At 40.5% G+C, this 18562-nt stretch overlaps 2 protein-coding genes across 3 annotated transcripts in view; one reads left to right on the top strand and one right to left on the bottom strand.

Annotated features, from left to right (window-relative positions):
* Positions 1–662: 662 nt before the first annotated feature.
* On the bottom strand, positions 663–4626 carry rnf214 (ring finger protein 214). Of its 2 annotated transcripts, XM_087849417.1 has the most exons (7): positions 4532–4626; positions 4304–4443; positions 3593–3822; positions 3252–3385; positions 2545–2773; positions 2243–2452; positions 663–1902 (listed from the first exon to the last, which is right to left on the bottom strand). In XM_087849417.1, exons 2-7 carry the CDS (start codon positions 4431–4433, stop codon positions 1078–1080), a joined length of 1758 nt encoding a protein of 585 aa, XP_087705543.1. In that variant the 5' UTR covers positions 4434–4443; positions 4532–4626; the 3' UTR covers positions 663–1077. The 2 variants fall into 2 exon arrangements, with proteins under 2 accessions (XP_087705543.1, XP_087705542.1); XM_087849416.1 differs by having other exon boundaries at positions 4304–4626.
* A 922-nt stretch (positions 4627–5548) lies between these two features.
* snx2 (sorting nexin 2) overlaps positions 5549–18562 on the top strand; it is a 29226-nt gene continuing 16212 nt past the window's right edge. Inside the window, exons 1-7 of the mRNA XM_087849418.1 lie at positions 5549–5776; positions 10174–10273; positions 10564–10724; positions 13893–13959; positions 14620–14663; positions 14993–15134; positions 16172–16250. Coding sequence (XP_087705544.1) covers positions 5678–5776; positions 10174–10273; positions 10564–10724; positions 13893–13959; positions 14620–14663; positions 14993–15134; positions 16172–16250 — 692 coding nt within the window. The 5' untranslated portion in view covers positions 5549–5677. The remainder of the gene's footprint in view (positions 5777–10173; positions 10274–10563; positions 10725–13892; positions 13960–14619; positions 14664–14992; positions 15135–16171; positions 16251–18562) is intronic.

Genomic DNA, 18562 nt, shown 5'->3' on the forward strand with positions numbered 1-18562 from the left:
GTTATCTCCTCCTGAATGAAATAATAGTCAAATAAAACTCTCTCATTTTGCTGATAGGTCCTCCGGGAGCCTCTTAGGGACCCTCGAGAGTCCCCAGACCACAGTTTGGGAGCAGTCGGTCGGGTCCGAGTTTACAGGCTGCGGTAATGATGCTTGTTTGTCCAGCGGTCTGTAAATCACACCAAAATTAGAGTTGTCACAGGATTCACTGGAGACACAGCAGACCATCACTAATACCTCTGCACCGTGGAGACACTCGCGCGATCTATAACACCGAAACAAAAACACGCACACTCTAAAACCAGCCTGCAGAGATAAAAGTAGTTTTAAACTGATACAGCCCATCTTTAATAGGAGCCTCTGGAGTTATGACTATGAACTGCAGACCCACAAAGGGACCATTTAAAATAGTGATACTAGTGAAAATAGTAATTTCTTAATTTATTACTGTTTATTTATGTTTGTGATCAGTGTTGGACAAGTTACTTTGAAAAAGTAGTTATAGTTACTTCTTCAAAAAAGTTAAAAGTTAAAATATTCTAAAATTATATGTGTGGCAAATTATTGACAGCTGCCCAATTCACAAAGATTGTTGTTACATTAACCTTATGCTGACCCAATGTTGATGATGGTGTGATGATGAAAAGCACAAAGATCTCAAATTAATTCTTCCTTATTTATTTATTTATTAAGACCTACAGATCAGTGTGATTCAGAGTTGTAGGCAGTTGTATTTTTCCTCCTGTGGCAGAATAACATTACAGACACTCAGAAGACTAACTTGATTTTTAAGGCTTTGTAGTCAAACTCGTTTCTGTAACGCAAACTTCAGTATTTAAAAATTCACCCAGTGAAATCCAGTGTATTAGCAGTCAAAACACTACAGATTACTCAGCTACATGCTAAACATTGCTAACATATGCTCTAATAGTCCCTTGACATTTCAGTTTGCAGTAAACAGAGACAATCCAAAAAATCCAGACAGCTAATTAAACACTGAATATATCATAACACTTTAATAACATATAACTAATATTTGGAACGACGCTGATGAGAGTCACAGCTGACTGTCATCTGTCACTTTGCTGGACAGAAGGGGCAGGAGTTGTTCTTGCTGGACTGCAGCCACACCTGGATACAGTCTTTGTGGATGGTGTGAGAGCAGCTCAGTGGGTGGCGGCTTTCTGGGTCCACGTGGTTCTGGCACATCAGGCAGAGTTTACGGGGCCCGGCAGCGTGTCCACTTGGTGCTGCTCTGTGAATGGGATTCATTGGCCTCTGGATGGGGCCTGGGGGAGTGGGCCGGCTAATCGGCCCTAGAGCTGACCTCTCGTTTTGGGCCAGCCTGAAGCCAACCTGCTCGATGACTTCCTCCATGGACATGCCGGCCAAGGTACCACGAGAGCTTTTCACCTGCTGGAGCAGAGACGTCAGCTGAGCCCTGTTGCATTGTGGGAACCTCGCACCGAGCTTCTCCAGGACTTTGTCCAGTTTGCCTGCCGGTGCAGAGGAAGCTGCAGTAGTAGCTACAGCGTGGGGTGGTGGGGAAGGAGCCACAGGGTGGGTGGCCTGAAAGGGGGGAGAGGGGGACAGACTAGGAGGAGGAGTCACCCTCACTGGGCCTCTGATGTGAGGCAGAAGCTGAGGGGGAGGCTGGAACTGAGGTGGAGGCTGGTCCTGCAATGATGGGGAGGGTTGGAAGTATTGCTGGGGTGGGGGGTGGTGGTAGGGGGCACGGTACTGGGGATGGTGCGGGTGAGGGTGATGGTGCTGCTGCTGCTGTTGGTAATACTGTGGGTGCCGCTGCTGTTGGAGGGGTCGATGAGCTGGGTTTGAAAGAGGCGGGGCCATGATGTGTGGCTGAACCAGTGACTGCATCACCTGATCGAATCGCAGCTCAGCCTGTTCGAGAAAACGCGTAGTTACTAACAGAGCTGATGATAAGCAGCCGTCTATGAAGGAGCATATGTAGCATTTATCAGTATCTTTCACAAAGGAACAGAGATAGAGAAATCTGATAACATAGATGGGAGAGTGGGATGGACATGAAAACACAAGGTGAAAATAAGTCTCTAAACCCTTTCTATCATGACGAAACAGAAATAAAGATTTAAAAAGGTGAACAAATATGGGAACTAATACAAAGTAAAGTAAATAAAGAGGGAAATTAAAGCCTCAAGTTGATACAATGTGGTACATTTAGTAGTACATTTATTTCATTGAATTCGCTTGAGTCTCTCACCATGGGAACCTGCGGTAAAGAAGGCACATTGATCCTAGGGAGGGACTCCAACTCTCGCCCCTGGTGAAGCTGCTGCAGAACCTCCTGGAAGCGACTTTGGAGCTCAGCCTGGTTCCTCCTGACCAACGCTTCTTTCTTCTCCCACTTCTGTCTCTCAAGAGAATACTGCTGTGGAAACTCCACCCTGAGTGCGTTCAGGTATTGCCCCACCTAGGACATAATCAGTCTCACGATTATCATGACTTATATAAAGAAGGTGGCTGACAGATTAGGATTTGTTTATCTAGAACTGGGGTCTAAACCTCTTTCAGCCAGGCCTCAATGCGAGCCATGGCTACGTCTCTCTGCTTCTCCACAGCTGCGATCTCGTCCTGCAAGGCCCGAAGCTGAGCTTCCTGTGCTTCCTTCCTCACTCCCTCCATCTCCTGCCTCAGCTCCTCCAGCTCCTCCTGCCACCTCCGTTGTTCCTCGCTTTGCTCCTCTGTAAGCGCTGTCAGCTTTTTTTCACCCTCCTCCAGCTCTTTGGCCAGCCTGATTGCCAGAGGAAGATGAACAGAGAAGAGCAGAGTTAGCAAGCAGAAAATTATTTTGTAACAAATTCCTCTTTTTAAAATTTAAATATATTCTAGTTTCTTTAATTTTCTGTCAAAAGGAATTAAGGCGTTATCTTAGGTTTTATAAAAGTGTGACTTTAGCTGCGATTTTAAAACCTCACTTCAGCCTACCGATATTGCCATATCACAGATATATCACTGTAATCATATGTTGTCCTCTCAACCTTGAGGTCGAGGTCACTCCAACTCGTCCAACATTTTAAGTAGATGCACCTATGGTATCAATTTTAAGCTTGTATGTTAGCTTGTTCTCGAGGCAAACTTAGGTGTTCAGGTCTAACATCATCTTAACTACAGGCATCTTTAATGTACAGTCTATGATCACAATGCAGCGATACAAAGTGAACAGAATTTGTTTTGTCGGGAATATGGTGGGAATATGATTTAAGTCTTACCTGTTCTTCTCCTCCTCTACTCTGTTTTTCTCAGTGGTCATCTCTGCTTTCTTGCCTAAGAAGTTCTTCCTGGTGGCCTTGGAGTTGTTCAGCTGCAGTTTCACTCGCAGAGAGTCCAGTTTTTCCAGTAGACCCTGAACACACACACACACACACACACACACACACACACACACACACACACACACACACACACACACACACACACACACACACACACACACACACACACACACACACACACACACACACACACACACACACAGTGGTCAATCCCACAAGAGATTCAGAACCATAAACACATGCCTGCATTGCATAGCTGTGTGTTTGTGGTGTCTCACCTGGTGTTGCCGAGTGGCCTCCTCCTTTCTTTTCTGCAGCTGTTGTTTGTACTTCTCGTGTTCCACCTCTTCCTGATCCTGTTTTTTCAATAGTTTGTCATACTGCTCCATCAGGGTGGAGGTGTACTGAAACACGGCCGCCACGTGACTCTCCCAGTCGGGCTCTGTGCTGACACTGGACTCTGCTGTCATGCTGTCTGTCTGCACAGCCTGAGCTCTGTGTTTCAGATCTACAAAAGACAACAAGGAAACAACTTATTAGGTACAGAACTAGTTATGGTAACAGTGAGACTTTAAGGAGTTTAAAAAGCAGTTTATGGTTTCTAAAATCTATTGCATTTTTGTAAATTGCCAAACTGCCACGCCACACTTAACAAACCTGGTACAGCAACTAAACAGCCTGTGAAATACAGTTTCTGTTTAATAAAATGTTTTGTCTACAAGTAAAAACACAGTGAATTTACAGCTTTATAGAGCTTAAAACTAGATTTCACATTCATAAATCACCATTTCCAGCTACAAAAACTCTTTAACGGCGATTTCACTGCATTTTCTCTTATCTGGACCACATTATTTGAGTCTATCAAAGACCACTATGTGCAGACTTCTCAAATTCCCCTTTCACCTAGAAAACACGACACCAGATGTTGTTAAGCTCCACCGGGTATTCTTCACTGTTCAGCTGTCATTGTAAAATTCCGGCGCTTTTACCTGTCACTCCCATTTTGGCGAAATCCAGTTCAAGGTCCAGGTCCAAGTCAGGGTCTCCATCCTGTATTACATGATGGTCTTCCGCTTTATCGTCTGAACCCTCAATAGCCGTTTCCGCGCTAGCATCCATGCTAAAAGAACTACAAAAACGAAACTTAAAGTCTTTTGGATTCGCTTTTCTAACTTGACACAAACGTTACGTGTTCTGTAAACACCGGGCGAACTTACAACAACGTAGTGAGCTCCAAAAAGGCTCTTTAAAATAAAACTTCGGCGATATCAGCTGCCGTTAAGATCCTGTTTACACCTGCCGCCAGCTACGAATGTGTGCACCTCTAAATGTATTCCGGCTGAAACGCTTCATCTGTCCAGGGGCTCCAAAACAAAGATCTTCTATGTAGGTAGATAATTAGGTAGAAATATTTATTTATTTATTTATTTGCACAGGGGCATATAGAAAAACTACAACTACATAGATGCGACAGGAGTGGCAGAATTGAAATGTAAAGCTGGTGACTTTGTAAGGAATAAATTCATAATAATTAGAACTGTTATTTGCTACATTGTTATTTTTAAAATATAAGAAAATATAATATTGTTTAAGTAACAAAAATACATTTAAAAAAGGAATAAATCACTAGATGCTCAACTTGGATGTTTTTTTTTAAAGAATAAAGTCGCAAATTATTTCTTTATTTTTCCCCTGACTAGTTGATGTAATTAAGTATTTATCTGTACACTCTAAAATTTTCATTTTTATATATTTAGCAGCACTTAGCAAGCGTCAAACCTCTGCGCACATACAATGGTTATAATAGTGCATAATTATTTTATATATAAAACCATTTTTAAAAGCAGTTCATTTCTTTTTAATTGCATTTTTTTCTAAATGATCTTTAAAGAAAAAATACCATAAATTACTAAATCACATCTGTAGTTTTCTACTGTTAGCTTGTATATTTCAGTTTAATTCGGTTTTTCTTTCTTCTTTAAATGAACTAAAATCCGTCCATTTTAAATATTTACTTTTTCTACTTATTATAATTTTCAATACATTATTTACTATACTCTGTTAAATTAAATAATGATAAAAATAAACTTCAAAGAAAAGGTATTTTTCTTTCAATTGATGTTTTGTATTTTCGCAGAGAGGTTCCACGAACTCGTGGCGGAGTGAGTCCTCCCTCTTTCCGCGCCACTCTGGTTCCCATAGGGATTCCTTTTATTGGTCACATGACGAACTGGGAAAACCTCCTGACTCCCCGCTCCTCCTCCTCTCGCCCTGTCAGTCGACTGTTTTAGGGCTGTGTGTGTGTCTGTTAGCTAGCTGCTAGCCATCATCACCACAATAAACTGCAGAAACAGAAGACGGATATGGCGGATACAGCCAGGGACGCTCCACCGGAGCAGACCGACTTCCATGAGTTGGAGGACGGGGAGGAACTGTTCCCGGAGCCGGCCACAACACAGGAGGTAAGGAGGAGGTGATGAGGGGAGGCCGAAGGGGAGCTGTGGCAGGCAGGGCGTGATGCCTCCAGCTGACAACAGATGGAAACTTAGAGGAGGGGCAGCAGGCAGGCTGGACACCTTAAAATCGCTTAATTTTTGAATGAGGTTTGGCGTGTGTGGAGGCTTCTATTGCATACATCTTTGCACTGTCATCATTCAGGAAAACGGCTAAAAATGCGGGGTGTTGATACACCAAACGGTGGCCTTCTAAGCCACTGTTACAGGAGCCGATAAGGTCTATTTGGGCTGAGAAAAAGCGCAATGGAGGTGTGTTTGCTTGCAGTCAGGTGACAGTCACACAGGTGTAAATGATACATTCAAGGCGCATTGGGAAAAACGGAAAAACAATAGTTTAACAGATTAAAGTTTCTTTGTTCTTTGTTTCTTTGTGTTTGTGTATCTGAGCTGATTAAAGACAGTGGTTAAAGTTTGATATTATTATTTGTCAAAATTATGTAAATATACTGGTGAAAGCAGCCCAGAAAATCCAGCAGGTAGATTATAGTTTTTTGACAAAGTGAAGGGACACCGAAGATACTCAAAACAAACAAAAGAAGAAGAAATATCAAGGTCAAAATGTTGAGTAATAATATGTAAAACGGCAGTTTTACTAATGCTGAACTAGTTTGTTGTATAGGGCTTGGCTTTGATAAGATTTAGATTGCATTAGTGGTCATTATTCCAGCCTTTTGTTTGATCAGTGGAATATCCAGAGAGTAATTACTGTCAAATATTTGCTGTCTGCAGCTTCTTAGACTTAAAGGTTGGATACAGTACATGACAGCAAGCTGAACATTTCTGTGTTTTGGTGTTGACTAGAATTGTTTGAAAACAGAATCATTTAATTTTATTTTTAGTGTTAAAATGTTTGGTTTTAAAGGGAGCTCAACAAAGCTGCAGCACAAACATGTGTAATGGCATTAAAAGCATAGACTGTAAATGAAAGATGGAATCATGTGAGACCATGCCATTTTGAAGCCTCACTTTTTGCATTTTGGCCACAACCATGTCAGGTTCTTGGTGGCACAAGTGGACGTATGTGGATGAGAGGGTGATGTGCAAGATACCAGCTAACAGTATGAAGCTTGGTTAGCTTAAAGTATTTTTAAAAACAAACTGAAGCAAAAGCTTCCTGTGTGTGTGCCACACAACAGACCATATTATGTTTCAGATAATTGCAAGAGGTCACCAGCATCAACTTGATCGAGAGGTCCAGTTCAGTTAGCTAAAGCTTCTTGTGTCAATGAAAGTGGCCGTGCCCTTATTAACTTCATGATCATGGGGGGGGGGGAAAGTTGGGTATTGACAAGCGCCAAGTGGCCCTTTGAGGAATTATAGATTTTGGCACCTCCTGTTCCCAGAGGTTGCTGCATGCATGAGAGAGCTTTTTTTCAGCTTTTACATTTGTTGATGTGTTCTTTATACCATCTTTGTCCTTTCTGACCATTTTTGACCAACCCGACCCACTGTGGTTCGTGTTTCAGCCTAAATAGAAACAGGCAGGTGCAGAAAAACGAATGAAGGAGCAATTTATATTCTCTTGTTCTATGATTAAGAGGTAAATAAAACAAATTACAAATGATGTTAAAGAATTTGCATATAGAAAAACAGGAGCTTTTCATAGTGTGGGAACCTCAAATCGGAAACAAAGTTACCAGCCTGCAGCAGGAAAGTGCAAACACTCACACACACACACACACACACACACACAGGTTCTCTTAAACAGGCCTCTTTTTGTCATGTCAGCACTCTGGTTTTTCTTCCCGGTGATGATTGCCTTTCTTGAGTGTCACAACAGCACTCTTCAGTTTGTGTGTGTGCGTGTGTGTGTGTGTGTGTGTTATGCACTTCTGCACTTCCCATCTTAGCAGCCTGGGTACAGTTTCATGGCCCACATGTTTCTTCAGAAGGACTAGTAAACTGACAGAGTGACCACTAAAGTTTTAACTCCTCCTCTTTCCCTCTTTTGTTTTTCGTTTGCAGGAAGGTGAAGCATATTCTCTCTTGTGTGTTTCTGATCATAATCCACTATGTATTTCCTCCTATTATCATTTCCCCCTTCCTTAAACGACTGCGATCCAGTCTGACAGTTCTTCAGAAAACCCACCCCTGGTCACACTTGGTTTTAGTTTTAGAAAGATGTTGATTGAAACAATAATTTTCACATTTTTGTGCTGCAGGTTTTGCTGTTCTGTTTTCTTGTAGTTTCTAGTAAATTGAGGCCCTTTAACGATCACATTTGAGTCATATTTTTTGTAAGTTTCACATTTAATTTTAATTCAGGGTCCAGATCAGCGGTTAGTTTTGTTTTCATGAATTATCCATCAGTTTCCTGTGATTTTTCTCAAAGTTTGTTTAAAGCCTCACAGTTTTGTTGGAACGGTGCAAGTTTGAAACACTAGTTGTTGAATGGAAGCAGCTGCTCTGCTGTGTTTGTGTGCGCGCGGTGTTTCCTCTGACCCCTCTTTGCTTGCTGAGTAAGGAGGGAGGAAGCTCCTCGTTATCATCACTCATTTCCTCCTCCTGCCTCCACACTCTCCTCTTTCTGTCCTCTCAGCTAAAAACTCTCCTTCGTTCGTTCTTCCCTTTTCTCTCTTTCTGGGAGTCCAGCTGAGTTCTCAGTTTGTACAGGTGTGGTTCATTCAGTATTTTACCACCACACTGACCAGAGAAAGCTCCATCTGCCACCCAGATAACCAGCCAATCAGAACAGCGCTCACAGAGACAGCTCGATGTTGTCGCCCACATTGGCATTTGATTAAACTACCAATCCAACTTTGTGGGGGGCCTGGAGCCTATTCCTGTTACCACAGTCTGAGGGGCGAGGTCTGGATCTTCTTTCTGTGAGGCAACAGTGCCTCAATTAAACCTAATTAATCTGAACCTTTCCTCTAGTCGTGTCATCAGCGTGTTAGAGATCAGGCGTTAAACTTGGAAACCTGCACATAAAATAATCTCCACTCCTAAAGCAATAAAGTTGCGACACACTCTACACAAGTGATTCATAAACTTTATTTATTTATGTTTATGCTGGGAAGGAGTGTGTTTAGGTCACTGAGAATCACTTTCTTCTTCCCTGAAAAAGCAAACGGAAGTGTCAGAAGACTGCATATAAATATGTAGAGTCTGCAGTCAGGATTGTTGGTGTCTTCTTCTTGTCTGAACAATCACGTTTGAGCACGCTCTGGTTGCGTGCAGGTAAATGGTTCTTGAGTAGAACAAAAGAGGGATGGAAAGCTGATGACCACATAAAGAAATAACCGCCAGTCAGTTCATCACTGTGAGGAATAGAGCTTATTAATTTGACACTGCTATCAAATCAGTACTCAGTATTTGCAGAATCCAAGATATCAGATTCAGTGATGGTGTAGCCCATTTCTCTGAAGTCCTTGTGATGTCTGTGGTGAGGCATGAGTCATTTCTAATCTTTGAAGTCTCTTGTTTCTCTGGCAGAGGCAGCCTGTTCAGCCTTTGTTGGTGCTGCTGATCGATCAGTTTTACCTTCAGTGTTTGTGGAGCAGCTGGCCCAGGCAGGAAGTCCTGTGGTTCAGCAGGATGGATGACACACACTGCTGGAACCTTTCTTTTTTCTCTTTTTTTTCTTTGCCTTGCTTCTTCTGTGGAATATGTTGAGTCCGCACAGCTTCTGTGCAGATGTGGCAGCTGCTCTCCTTCCACTTTTCTTCCGCGCTGGCAGGAAAGAACTTAAATTTGAGTCAGTCTGCTGTGACGTGAAAATGACGCTCAGGTTCTGTGGAGCTCAGAAGTTTGCTGGAAATGAAACAATGTGGAGTAAAGTGCAAACTCCAGCTTCAGTTTTAAGAGGAATTCAGTGGTTTCTGCTACACAGATGTAGGCTGTTGAAATTTCTGCTGTGCCTGCATTAGTCACCTTTTAACAGATACATATTAACTTATTAGAGCCCAGACCCATTTTTATTGTCAGGAAAACTTCAGGACAGTCAAAGTTGGAACTTTAACAGGAACTTTCCTCGATGTGTGAAGAGGCGATGACACACGTGTGACCCTGGGTTCTTATGAGTTAATATGAAGTCTGATTGTAGAAGCGGAGATTTAGAAGAAAACAGACAAAACAGTTTTGTTATGCTACTTCGAGACATTTTAAACTACTTAATAAAGTATTTATTTAACTGAAATATCAATGATAGATTCTCAGTCTTCCAAAATCAATAGGTGACGAAAGGAAGCGAGGCATGAAATGGTAAATAATTCAAATCTCTGCACAATAAGATGTCATTGTGCACAGAATTAGTACTTGATATAATTTATCATCAGGTCAAAGCTCCTTTGTTCCTTGTTGCAGAAGATCTCACACTTTTTTGCATCTGTGTTAATGTGCAGTCCCAACCAGCCAGTTTAACTGCTGAGGACATCAGCACCAACTCAAATGGACCCAAGCAAGACTCGCTCTTTGATGACGATCCAGAGGATCTGTTTGCAGGTAGGAATCCACAAACTCACGTTCACATTAAAATTAAACTCCAGTGACTACAAAGAGAAGGACAGAAATCTGTGCAAAAAGGACCTCACTGTTCACCGTCTGTGACCTCAATAAAGTTGTTCCCGATGAGCTTTTGATGAGCTGGATTCCCGTCTTGCTGAATACAGAATGATATTCATTTAGTAAATTATGGTTCCATTAGACTCAAAACAGATGATGAGTCATTGGAAGTATGAAGCCTGAATCACACAGTCTCAGTGACTTCCTGTTGTGTCTCTGTGGTGTTATAGAAGCGACAGAGGAGGTTTCGTTGGACAGTCCAGAGAGAGACGTTCTGCTGTCCGATGGCCCATCGCCCGCCATCACCCCCATCACCCCTCCCACGTCCGTCATCACCCCTCGCATTGGCCACACCCACGACGACATGTTCACACACTCCTCATTCGATGAGGTAACGCCACTCAAAACTGGCTTTTAATACTCTAATAGCAGTTCCTCTAAAGTCTTTCTTAAACAAAGTGCTTGTGTATTTGTGTATTTTCAAATTGGAGCAAAAATTTAGTTCCTACATTTAATTTTAATTTAGATTCATTTTAGTCTCATGAGTTTGAGACTTAAAAGAACAAAAACATTATAGCATCTGTGACATAATTTTATTCTATTATTCTTCTTCTATTATTGTAACATAATTATATTCTATTTTCATCTTCTCATAAATTTGTTTCTTTGTTCTAGAGCGAATGCATTTTCTGAAAGGCTCATTTTAACACATTTTTTATCTTCAAATTATAAAGGCCCGCAGGTCGTTTAACTTCTTGAATGTTTCTTTGTTATCTCAACAAAGGATTTCCAAATTGTGTGTAATAACTACCGGATTTAATAACTGTTTTATGGCAAGAGGCAGGTATACTCTCAGTGGGTTGGTAGACTGTCAGAGGTTTAGCACAGATTTAAATTATTTTACTTTGACAAATTTAAATTGCATCTTTTTGGCATATCGAGATGAATATAAGAGCTGGAGGAATCCATATAAATATTGTGATATGTGGTGTAGGGATGGGTATTGATAAGATTTTCACGATTCCGATTCCATTTTCGATTCTGTTTAACGATTCGATTCTTTATCGATTCTCTTATCGATTCTCTTATCGATTTTTTTTTTTTTTTAAAAAGGAGAACACTAAGGTCGATTAGCTTAGATCTTTGTTTTATATCTCCTCTTTGAACAAGATAGAAATTTAGGAGTAACATGGCCTTACAAACCCAACAGTGAGATCTTAACAGATCCAACCTATGGCTCTTCAATGGGGTGTCACAGGGTCCCCAGGAAAAAAAAATTGTGAATGTAAAATAATAAAATAAATATTCTTCTGTAGCAATTACACAAGAATATCCAATAATGTCCCTGCCTACAATTAAACACATTCACTTACCGAAAATCGGGGGCATCTGCTGTGGCAAATGGGTGCAAGCCTTTTACCACAAACTTAGTCACTGCTCGGTGACATTCGTCTATCCTGGCCTGAAAGGAGACGCTACGGTAGACTGCAGCGAGAACTGCCAGCATCTGAGCCAGACTCTGTCTGTCTCTCTCATCATGGTCACCTAAATGCACAGTAATGGCAGGTTTTGTAATAAGGCAGATCGCGCTAACATAATATGCACTGTTAGTTGATTATTTACCTGCCGTATTAACGGGAGAGGACGTGCAAACGTTACCGCTGCTGCTGGGTTGAGATTCACGAGTCCGGAGCGGAATTAAAAACACGACATTCATTTAAGGTCATCGTGTGTTTTGTGAGCAAATGCTTTTGCATATTCGTAGTGTTTCCTCCATTAAATGAAATATCTACTTTGCAAGTATTGCAAGTTGCCCTGTTGTCATCCGTTCTCGTAAAGTATAACCAAACTTTTTAGCGTTTGAGCCGCCATGTTTCCTGCCAGGTAAATGACGCTCCGCAACGTGGTGACGTCATTCGGGGCGACTGGAATCGATAAGGGAATCGTTTGCAAAAATGGCAAACGATTCCAAGGAATTGAAACAGTGGGAACCGGTTCTCAACAAGAACCGGTTTTCGATACCCATCCCTAATGTGGTGTAGAGCAGCGGTCTCCAACCTTTTTTGCGCCACGGACCGGTTTATGCCCGACAATATTTTCACGGACCGGTCTTTAAGGTGTTGCGGATAAATACAACAAAATAAAACTAGTACCGGTACTGAAAAAAAGAAGATTTATTCATAACACAGGTGAAAAGACCCAGGAAAACCGAGTTAACGATCAAAACAATAACAAAATAACGCTGAAAACTGATAAAAACCCTGAAAACCATACATTTCACACCTGAGCCTCAACTCTCGCGGCCCGGTACCAAACGACTCACGGACCGAGGCCCGGGGGTTGGGGACCGCTGGTGTAGAGCCTGACTAGTTTCGGAGGTTAATGTGACACTGAATATGGTGTTCCTCAAGGAAGTATTCTCGGCCCTTTTCTCTTTTCATTGTATGTGTTCAGCAACATTATTACAAATAATATCGTCAGATATTTCTGCTGCTTGTATACGTAAATATGTTTTATAACATCATGAACATAAAGAGAGGTCTTACATGTGGAATTAAAATACCAGAAAAGCAGAGACTGAAGCAGCTGCTCTGTCTGAAAGCACAAGGTCCAGATCTGGTAACAATTTTAGACTCTGACCTGAATTTTATTAGACATTTTAATACGGTGACAAAAATGACTTCGAAACATGAGACAATTTTTAACTCCAGTGTTGCTGAAATGCTGACGCATACTTTTACAAGTGACTTAGGTTACTGCAGCTCACTTTGTACTTGACACCTTAAGAATGCTGACGGTTGGCGTTAATTCAAAATCCTGCTATACTTCGAACTTCAATTACTCGCTTATAAAGCCTTCAGTGAAGTAGGAGCTTCCTTTGTCAGCAGTTGCCTTTCAGTTTATGTACCAACAATGCCTCTTTGATTATACTGCCTTACTCTTGAATTTAATGGCACTGTAGTGTGGAATGGCCTCCTTGTTGTATTTTAATTGCATTTTGAGCAGTATTACAAGTTTGAATGGAGAGGATTTTAATGTTTTATTGTATTGTTGATTTCTTTATCTGTAAACCACTTGGGTTACTTTGCATGAAAGGTGCTAAAAATTAAAATTGGAATCATTGTTTCAAAACTTACATTTATTGGTCAGCTTGCATTCCTTCTGTTTTGGAAGGTGTAGTACTTTTTTCATCCTTTCTTAAAGAAAACATGCATTTATTTAGAAAAAGTATTTGGCAGAAAGTAAAAAAATCCCTGCTGAATGGGGAATTGTTCACACATATACTTCTGTGTTGAGTGGATTCAAAAAAATAAATTAATCAGAAATGTTGTTTTGAAAAAGTCTCAGATTACACTTTATAACTTTAGATGTGATTCACATTTGTATTGTAATATTATCGGTTAGTAGCTAAAGGACATCAGTTGCTAAATATACAAAGTGCATTTTTTCCCTGTTGTCTTCATTAAATATTCATCTTGCTGTTGTGCCGATATCAGACACTAACACGATTTCCCTGGAGGAATAAAATTGGGAAACGTTTTGCTCCTATTTTCTGTAGATTGAAGAAGAGGAGGGCGGAGATTCTTTTGACATTCACATATCGGTGTCTGACCCAGAGAAAGTTGGTGAGTACATGGCTTCACATCATGACATATCCACGCAAAGATCTCCGAGATGCTTCCCAGAGCCAGAAATGCAACTGATTTTGGCAACATTACGAGACGGTTCTCTCACTCACTAAGCCTACATTTCCCATCAGCCCCCTGTTACTCTATTGCATTTCCTCTCCTCCGTTTCACTTCAGCTTCTTCTGTTTTCATCAGCTTCCACCACAAATTGAGAGATGAAGAAAAATGCAGAGTAGACACCAACAGTCTGCTTAGTCACAATCTTGGTCATCATGCAGGAAATTATTACACTAAGCATTGGCACCGGAGCTTTGCAGCCCTGCTAGAGCCCTGAACAAACTCTGTTATTAGTTATTCAACAGGCACAGTCCCTTTAAATAAATATAAAGGTCAAACAAGGAACATTAAACAGTAAATTGCTGATGCTTGTCTATCACCGCAAGGAAACACATGAAACCAGTTTAACTAGTCTGGCATCTGATCAGAGTGTATTCCTGTTGCATCAGTCAGATATTTTTCTTGGTGTATAATTACTTCTTTAAGAGTGACACAATATGTGTGTGTGTGTGTGTTTCACTGGTTTGTGTAAATACTAGTGAGGAAATTGAGTAATTAGAGTAATTATTTTAGTGTGAATCAGCTTTCTGTGTGTTCCAGGTGATGGGATGAATGCATATATGGCCTACAAAGTGACGACCAAGGTGAGATTATTATACAACATATTCATATAATGTTGATTTTTGTTTAACATTTATTTTTGTAATTTATATTTCTAACATAAAGGTGGTATAGCAAGGGCGACTTATCATTCTCTTTTTAAACATTGCTTTAATGTTCAGTTATCTTTAGCTAGGAGAAAAACATTTTACTAATCAAAAAATCCAATTTTTTAAATTATATTTTTACAAAATGTATTCATTAAATTAACTCTTCCTAAAAGCAGCGATGGCTGAAAGCCATATTTCAGACGTTGTTTTCTTCTACTCATAATTTATCGCTCTCTGTCTTTCCTTTTATGTCGCTCGTTCAGACCTCCATGTCCTTGTTTAAGCGAGATGAGTTTGCTGTAAAAAGGCGTTTCAGTGACTTTCTGGGTCTGCACAGTAAACTGGCCTCCAAGTACCTGCACATAGGCTACATCGTCCCCCCTGCACCGGAGAAAAGCATCGTAGGTGAGTAAATGCTGCACCTGCTCGACCGCTGGGCAGATTTCAGTATCTGCAAAAAAAAATAAAAAATCTCTTCATTAATTTCATTTTAACTGCAATCTAAGACCTGCACAGATGAAGCAAATCAGTCATTAGTCACAGCGCTGGGACGTGATACTCATCCCTCAGCCTCACTAAGAACAGAGCATTTGGGTCCTCCTCACTAACCATTTACAGCGAAGTGCATAAATGTTTGAAAAGTGTAACAATTTTAACTTATTATGTGAAAAGAAACCAATCTATGATTTATTGAATTTACCTTGAACCCCTGAAAATACAGAACTGTCTATGTATACGAATGTCTGAAATTCCAACCCTGTGACTTCAAGTTGAAGGTCTGCTCTTTAACCGCGTCTGGATTGGTTCATTTCAAATCTATTTTGGCAATTTACAATTATGACACTGTCCAAAGTGTCTATACTTAACAATGCTTTTCTGTCACACCTGTCAGAGGGTTCGTATCCAGATAATGTGGGCTGCCCAGAGTTAAACTGCACTGAGATAAAGCCCCAAATTAACTGTCAGGGAATGCCCTGTGAACTGCACCCTGAAACAGTAGACACACAAATGTGTCTCTGCTCCCTGGAGCATGATTATCTGTATTAAAATATCCTTAAATACATCTAGCTAGCCAACCATTTAATTTTGCAAAGGACAGTAGAGCTGTATAATGAGCACATGAAAGAGCATGTGGTCCATAACACTGCTATTAATATATAAAGATAACAGTAATTTATTGTCATAATGTTATTAATATATAAAGTTTAATATGTATAATGTTTACAGGAAATTTCATGTATTAATACAAAATATTCACTTACATGTTTTTAATTTTTAATTAATACACTGAAAAACAATATTAATGTCAGAGAGGAAAAGACTACAAGCATGAGGAGGCTGTGAGAAAACTGACAACATACGTATGCATGTGTTCATGTAAATGCCCCGTCCTTAACCTGTTTGTTATTCAGGTATGTTAATGAGTTTCTCCTCTTGTGCAGGGATGACAAAGGTGAAGGTGGGGAAGGAGGACCAGTCATCCAACGAGTTTGTAGAGAAGAGAAGGTCGGCACTCGAGAGGTATGAAAGATTGTCCTCAGACATGTAACATGAAAAATGAGCGTTTGTGTGTGATGAGTGACCTGCTAGCGAGCATTTTCTGGTTTATTATCTGTAGAAATCAGATTACTGGGAAATATGAATCATCACAGCCCACATTTGCATTGTATCATCATCATGCGGTGATGGTGTAACGTTGGGAGCAGTTTTAGATCAATTATCTCTGATGCTCTCAAACACTAATGGAGGTCTAAAAATGCACATCAGCTGCTAAAAGCTGTTTGTGTTTGTGTTGTAATGTGTTAGAAAGTCGAAAATATTTGGGGATAAATATAGATTAAATTATTAAACAACCTGACCTGACTTTTTTCCAGAATGTCATGGCAGTGTGACTACCTGACAGAAAATGAATCCACATTTTTGCATAGATTTGGCTTCTTAAAGATATGCAGTCCTAAACCTTTGATCAGCCTGTTTCAGTTTAAGGGTTATTTTCCATAAATTGCATGCTCAAAAAATGTTTTGTCACACTCCCATTTCTTCTTGTTGCATGTTGGAGCTCTACTTGGAATCTTGTTACAACCCAACCATGCAAAATATGACTTTTTTGCCATTATTCAAGTGGTCTTAAACATTTGATCGGGACTGTATCAGAAATATCAAGTTAATTCAATACATCTGCAACTTTTTTGTGGATGCTTTTAGTCTCTTTCTGGATATTTTGTATTTGTGGTAGATGTGCTACATTTTTATATATATCAGAGTTATTGTTATGTACAGCTGCACAGTTTGTTTTCCGTCATTGTTCACCCAGAATGATGATGAAATAGGTATTTAATTATAATCTGTGTGGTGTTTCAAAAGTCTAAAAATGTGATAGAAACAAAGCTACCTTAAACGGGGGATTACTGATAGACAAATAGAAAGAAAATGACTTGGAAATGTAAAAAAATAAAAAATAATAACTGCAGAACTGTTGTATCAAAAGTGGAAATCAGACCTTTTTGCCTGAACCTTAAGCTGCTAAACTGAATGCAGCCGTTAGTGTTTTCAGACTGTAAATAAATGATGGTTAAACCACAAATATTAGGTGCATCATTATCAAAACATCCATCTTTGTGTTTGTGTGTTTGTGTGTGTTATGTTGAATGCTGAGCAGTGAGGTGGAGGGAGGATGGGTGGGGCGGGGCTGACATTCTGCTGCCATTTACTGATGCCGTTTGATTGACAGGAAGGTCAGCCAATGACAGCTGATGGAGCTCAGAGCTGCTGCTCAGAACTCCACCCTGATGGACACACACACACACACACACACACACACACACACACACACACACACACACACACACACAGTTAATAAGATCACATTAATAAAATTTGTAAAGTTAAAAACAAGTATACGTTGTTCGAAAAACACTTTTTTCCCCTCCAAAAGCAAATGCTGTGTAAACACCAAACCAACAATGAATTGATTTTAACATCTAGGCAGAAACTGGGAGAAGGTGGAGGGGTGTCTTCAGAATTTTAAACTTTTAAATTAAAGAGTCCGACGGCAGAATAGAAGCCATCGTCGATGTGCTGAAAATGTTAAATACCTCTCTTTGTAGAATAAATTTAGCTCATTAAATCATGCACTCGTGCTGCTTTCAGAGCCCAAAGATTAGCACCCTGTGAGGGCTGCTGCCCATCTAGAGCTCACTGAGTTCTCAGGCAGTTACCTTTGCTAGTCTCACATGGGCTCAGTTGGACATGACATGGACTTTGTACTGTGGTGCTGAAAAAGTAAAGCCTGTTTAGCATTATTGGATCAGACATTTCTCAAGGTCAGGTGTGATTTCTAGAAATATTCTGCATTGCATGAGTGAAAATGGCATCGGTTAATAAGAGAGTCGAGAAGTGTAACAAATAGATGAAAAGATGGTCTACATGAGAAACCAGAATGGGTGGCAGGCCCGTCTCAAGCTAGCAGTAATGACAAGGACACTAGCAAAAAGCAAAAGTAGAGAAAATCCTGTCAGGAGGGATAAGAGTCTGTGCCCACCACCTGCAGAACCGTTCCCCTTCTGGGGGTTTTCTTGTTGCCTCTCCGGCACACCTGTTGTCACTATCATTTGCAACAAATGAGGGGCAGATTGATATCTCTTAAGTTTAACTGACTTTAAGTTTGCAGCCACACTTAAAAGATGACTAAAGAAGAGCCATAATTACTAAAATCATTTATTTTTCTCTGGCGGCTGCAGCTTCTCTCACACAACAGGGAAGATTCACTTCCCAGAACAAACCCACTCAGTGAGTTGGTGTACTGTGACATTGTTGAATAAAGCTCCGGAGAC

Source organism: Neolamprologus brichardi, chromosome 12 (assembly GCF_056152115.1).
Source record: "Neolamprologus brichardi isolate AB-2024 chromosome 12, ASM5615211v1, whole genome shotgun sequence".
Taxonomy (NCBI): Eukaryota; Metazoa; Chordata; class Actinopteri; order Cichliformes; family Cichlidae; genus Neolamprologus; species Neolamprologus brichardi.

Bases quoted from the DNA above. Each gene is read 5' to 3' on its own strand.
- rnf214 (XM_087849417.1), bottom strand. From the start codon at position 4,433: ATGGATGCTAGCGCGGAAACGGCTATTGAGGGTTCAGACGATAAAGCG. The intron at 3,823-4,303 runs GTAAAAGCGCCG...TGTCTTTTGTAG, and splicing joins CGCCAAAATGGGAGTGACAG to ATCTGAAACACAGAGCTCAG. The intron at 1,903-2,242 runs GTGAGAGACTCA...TTTCTCGAACAG, and splicing joins CTTTACCGCAGGTTCCCATG to GCTGAGCTGCGATTCGATCA.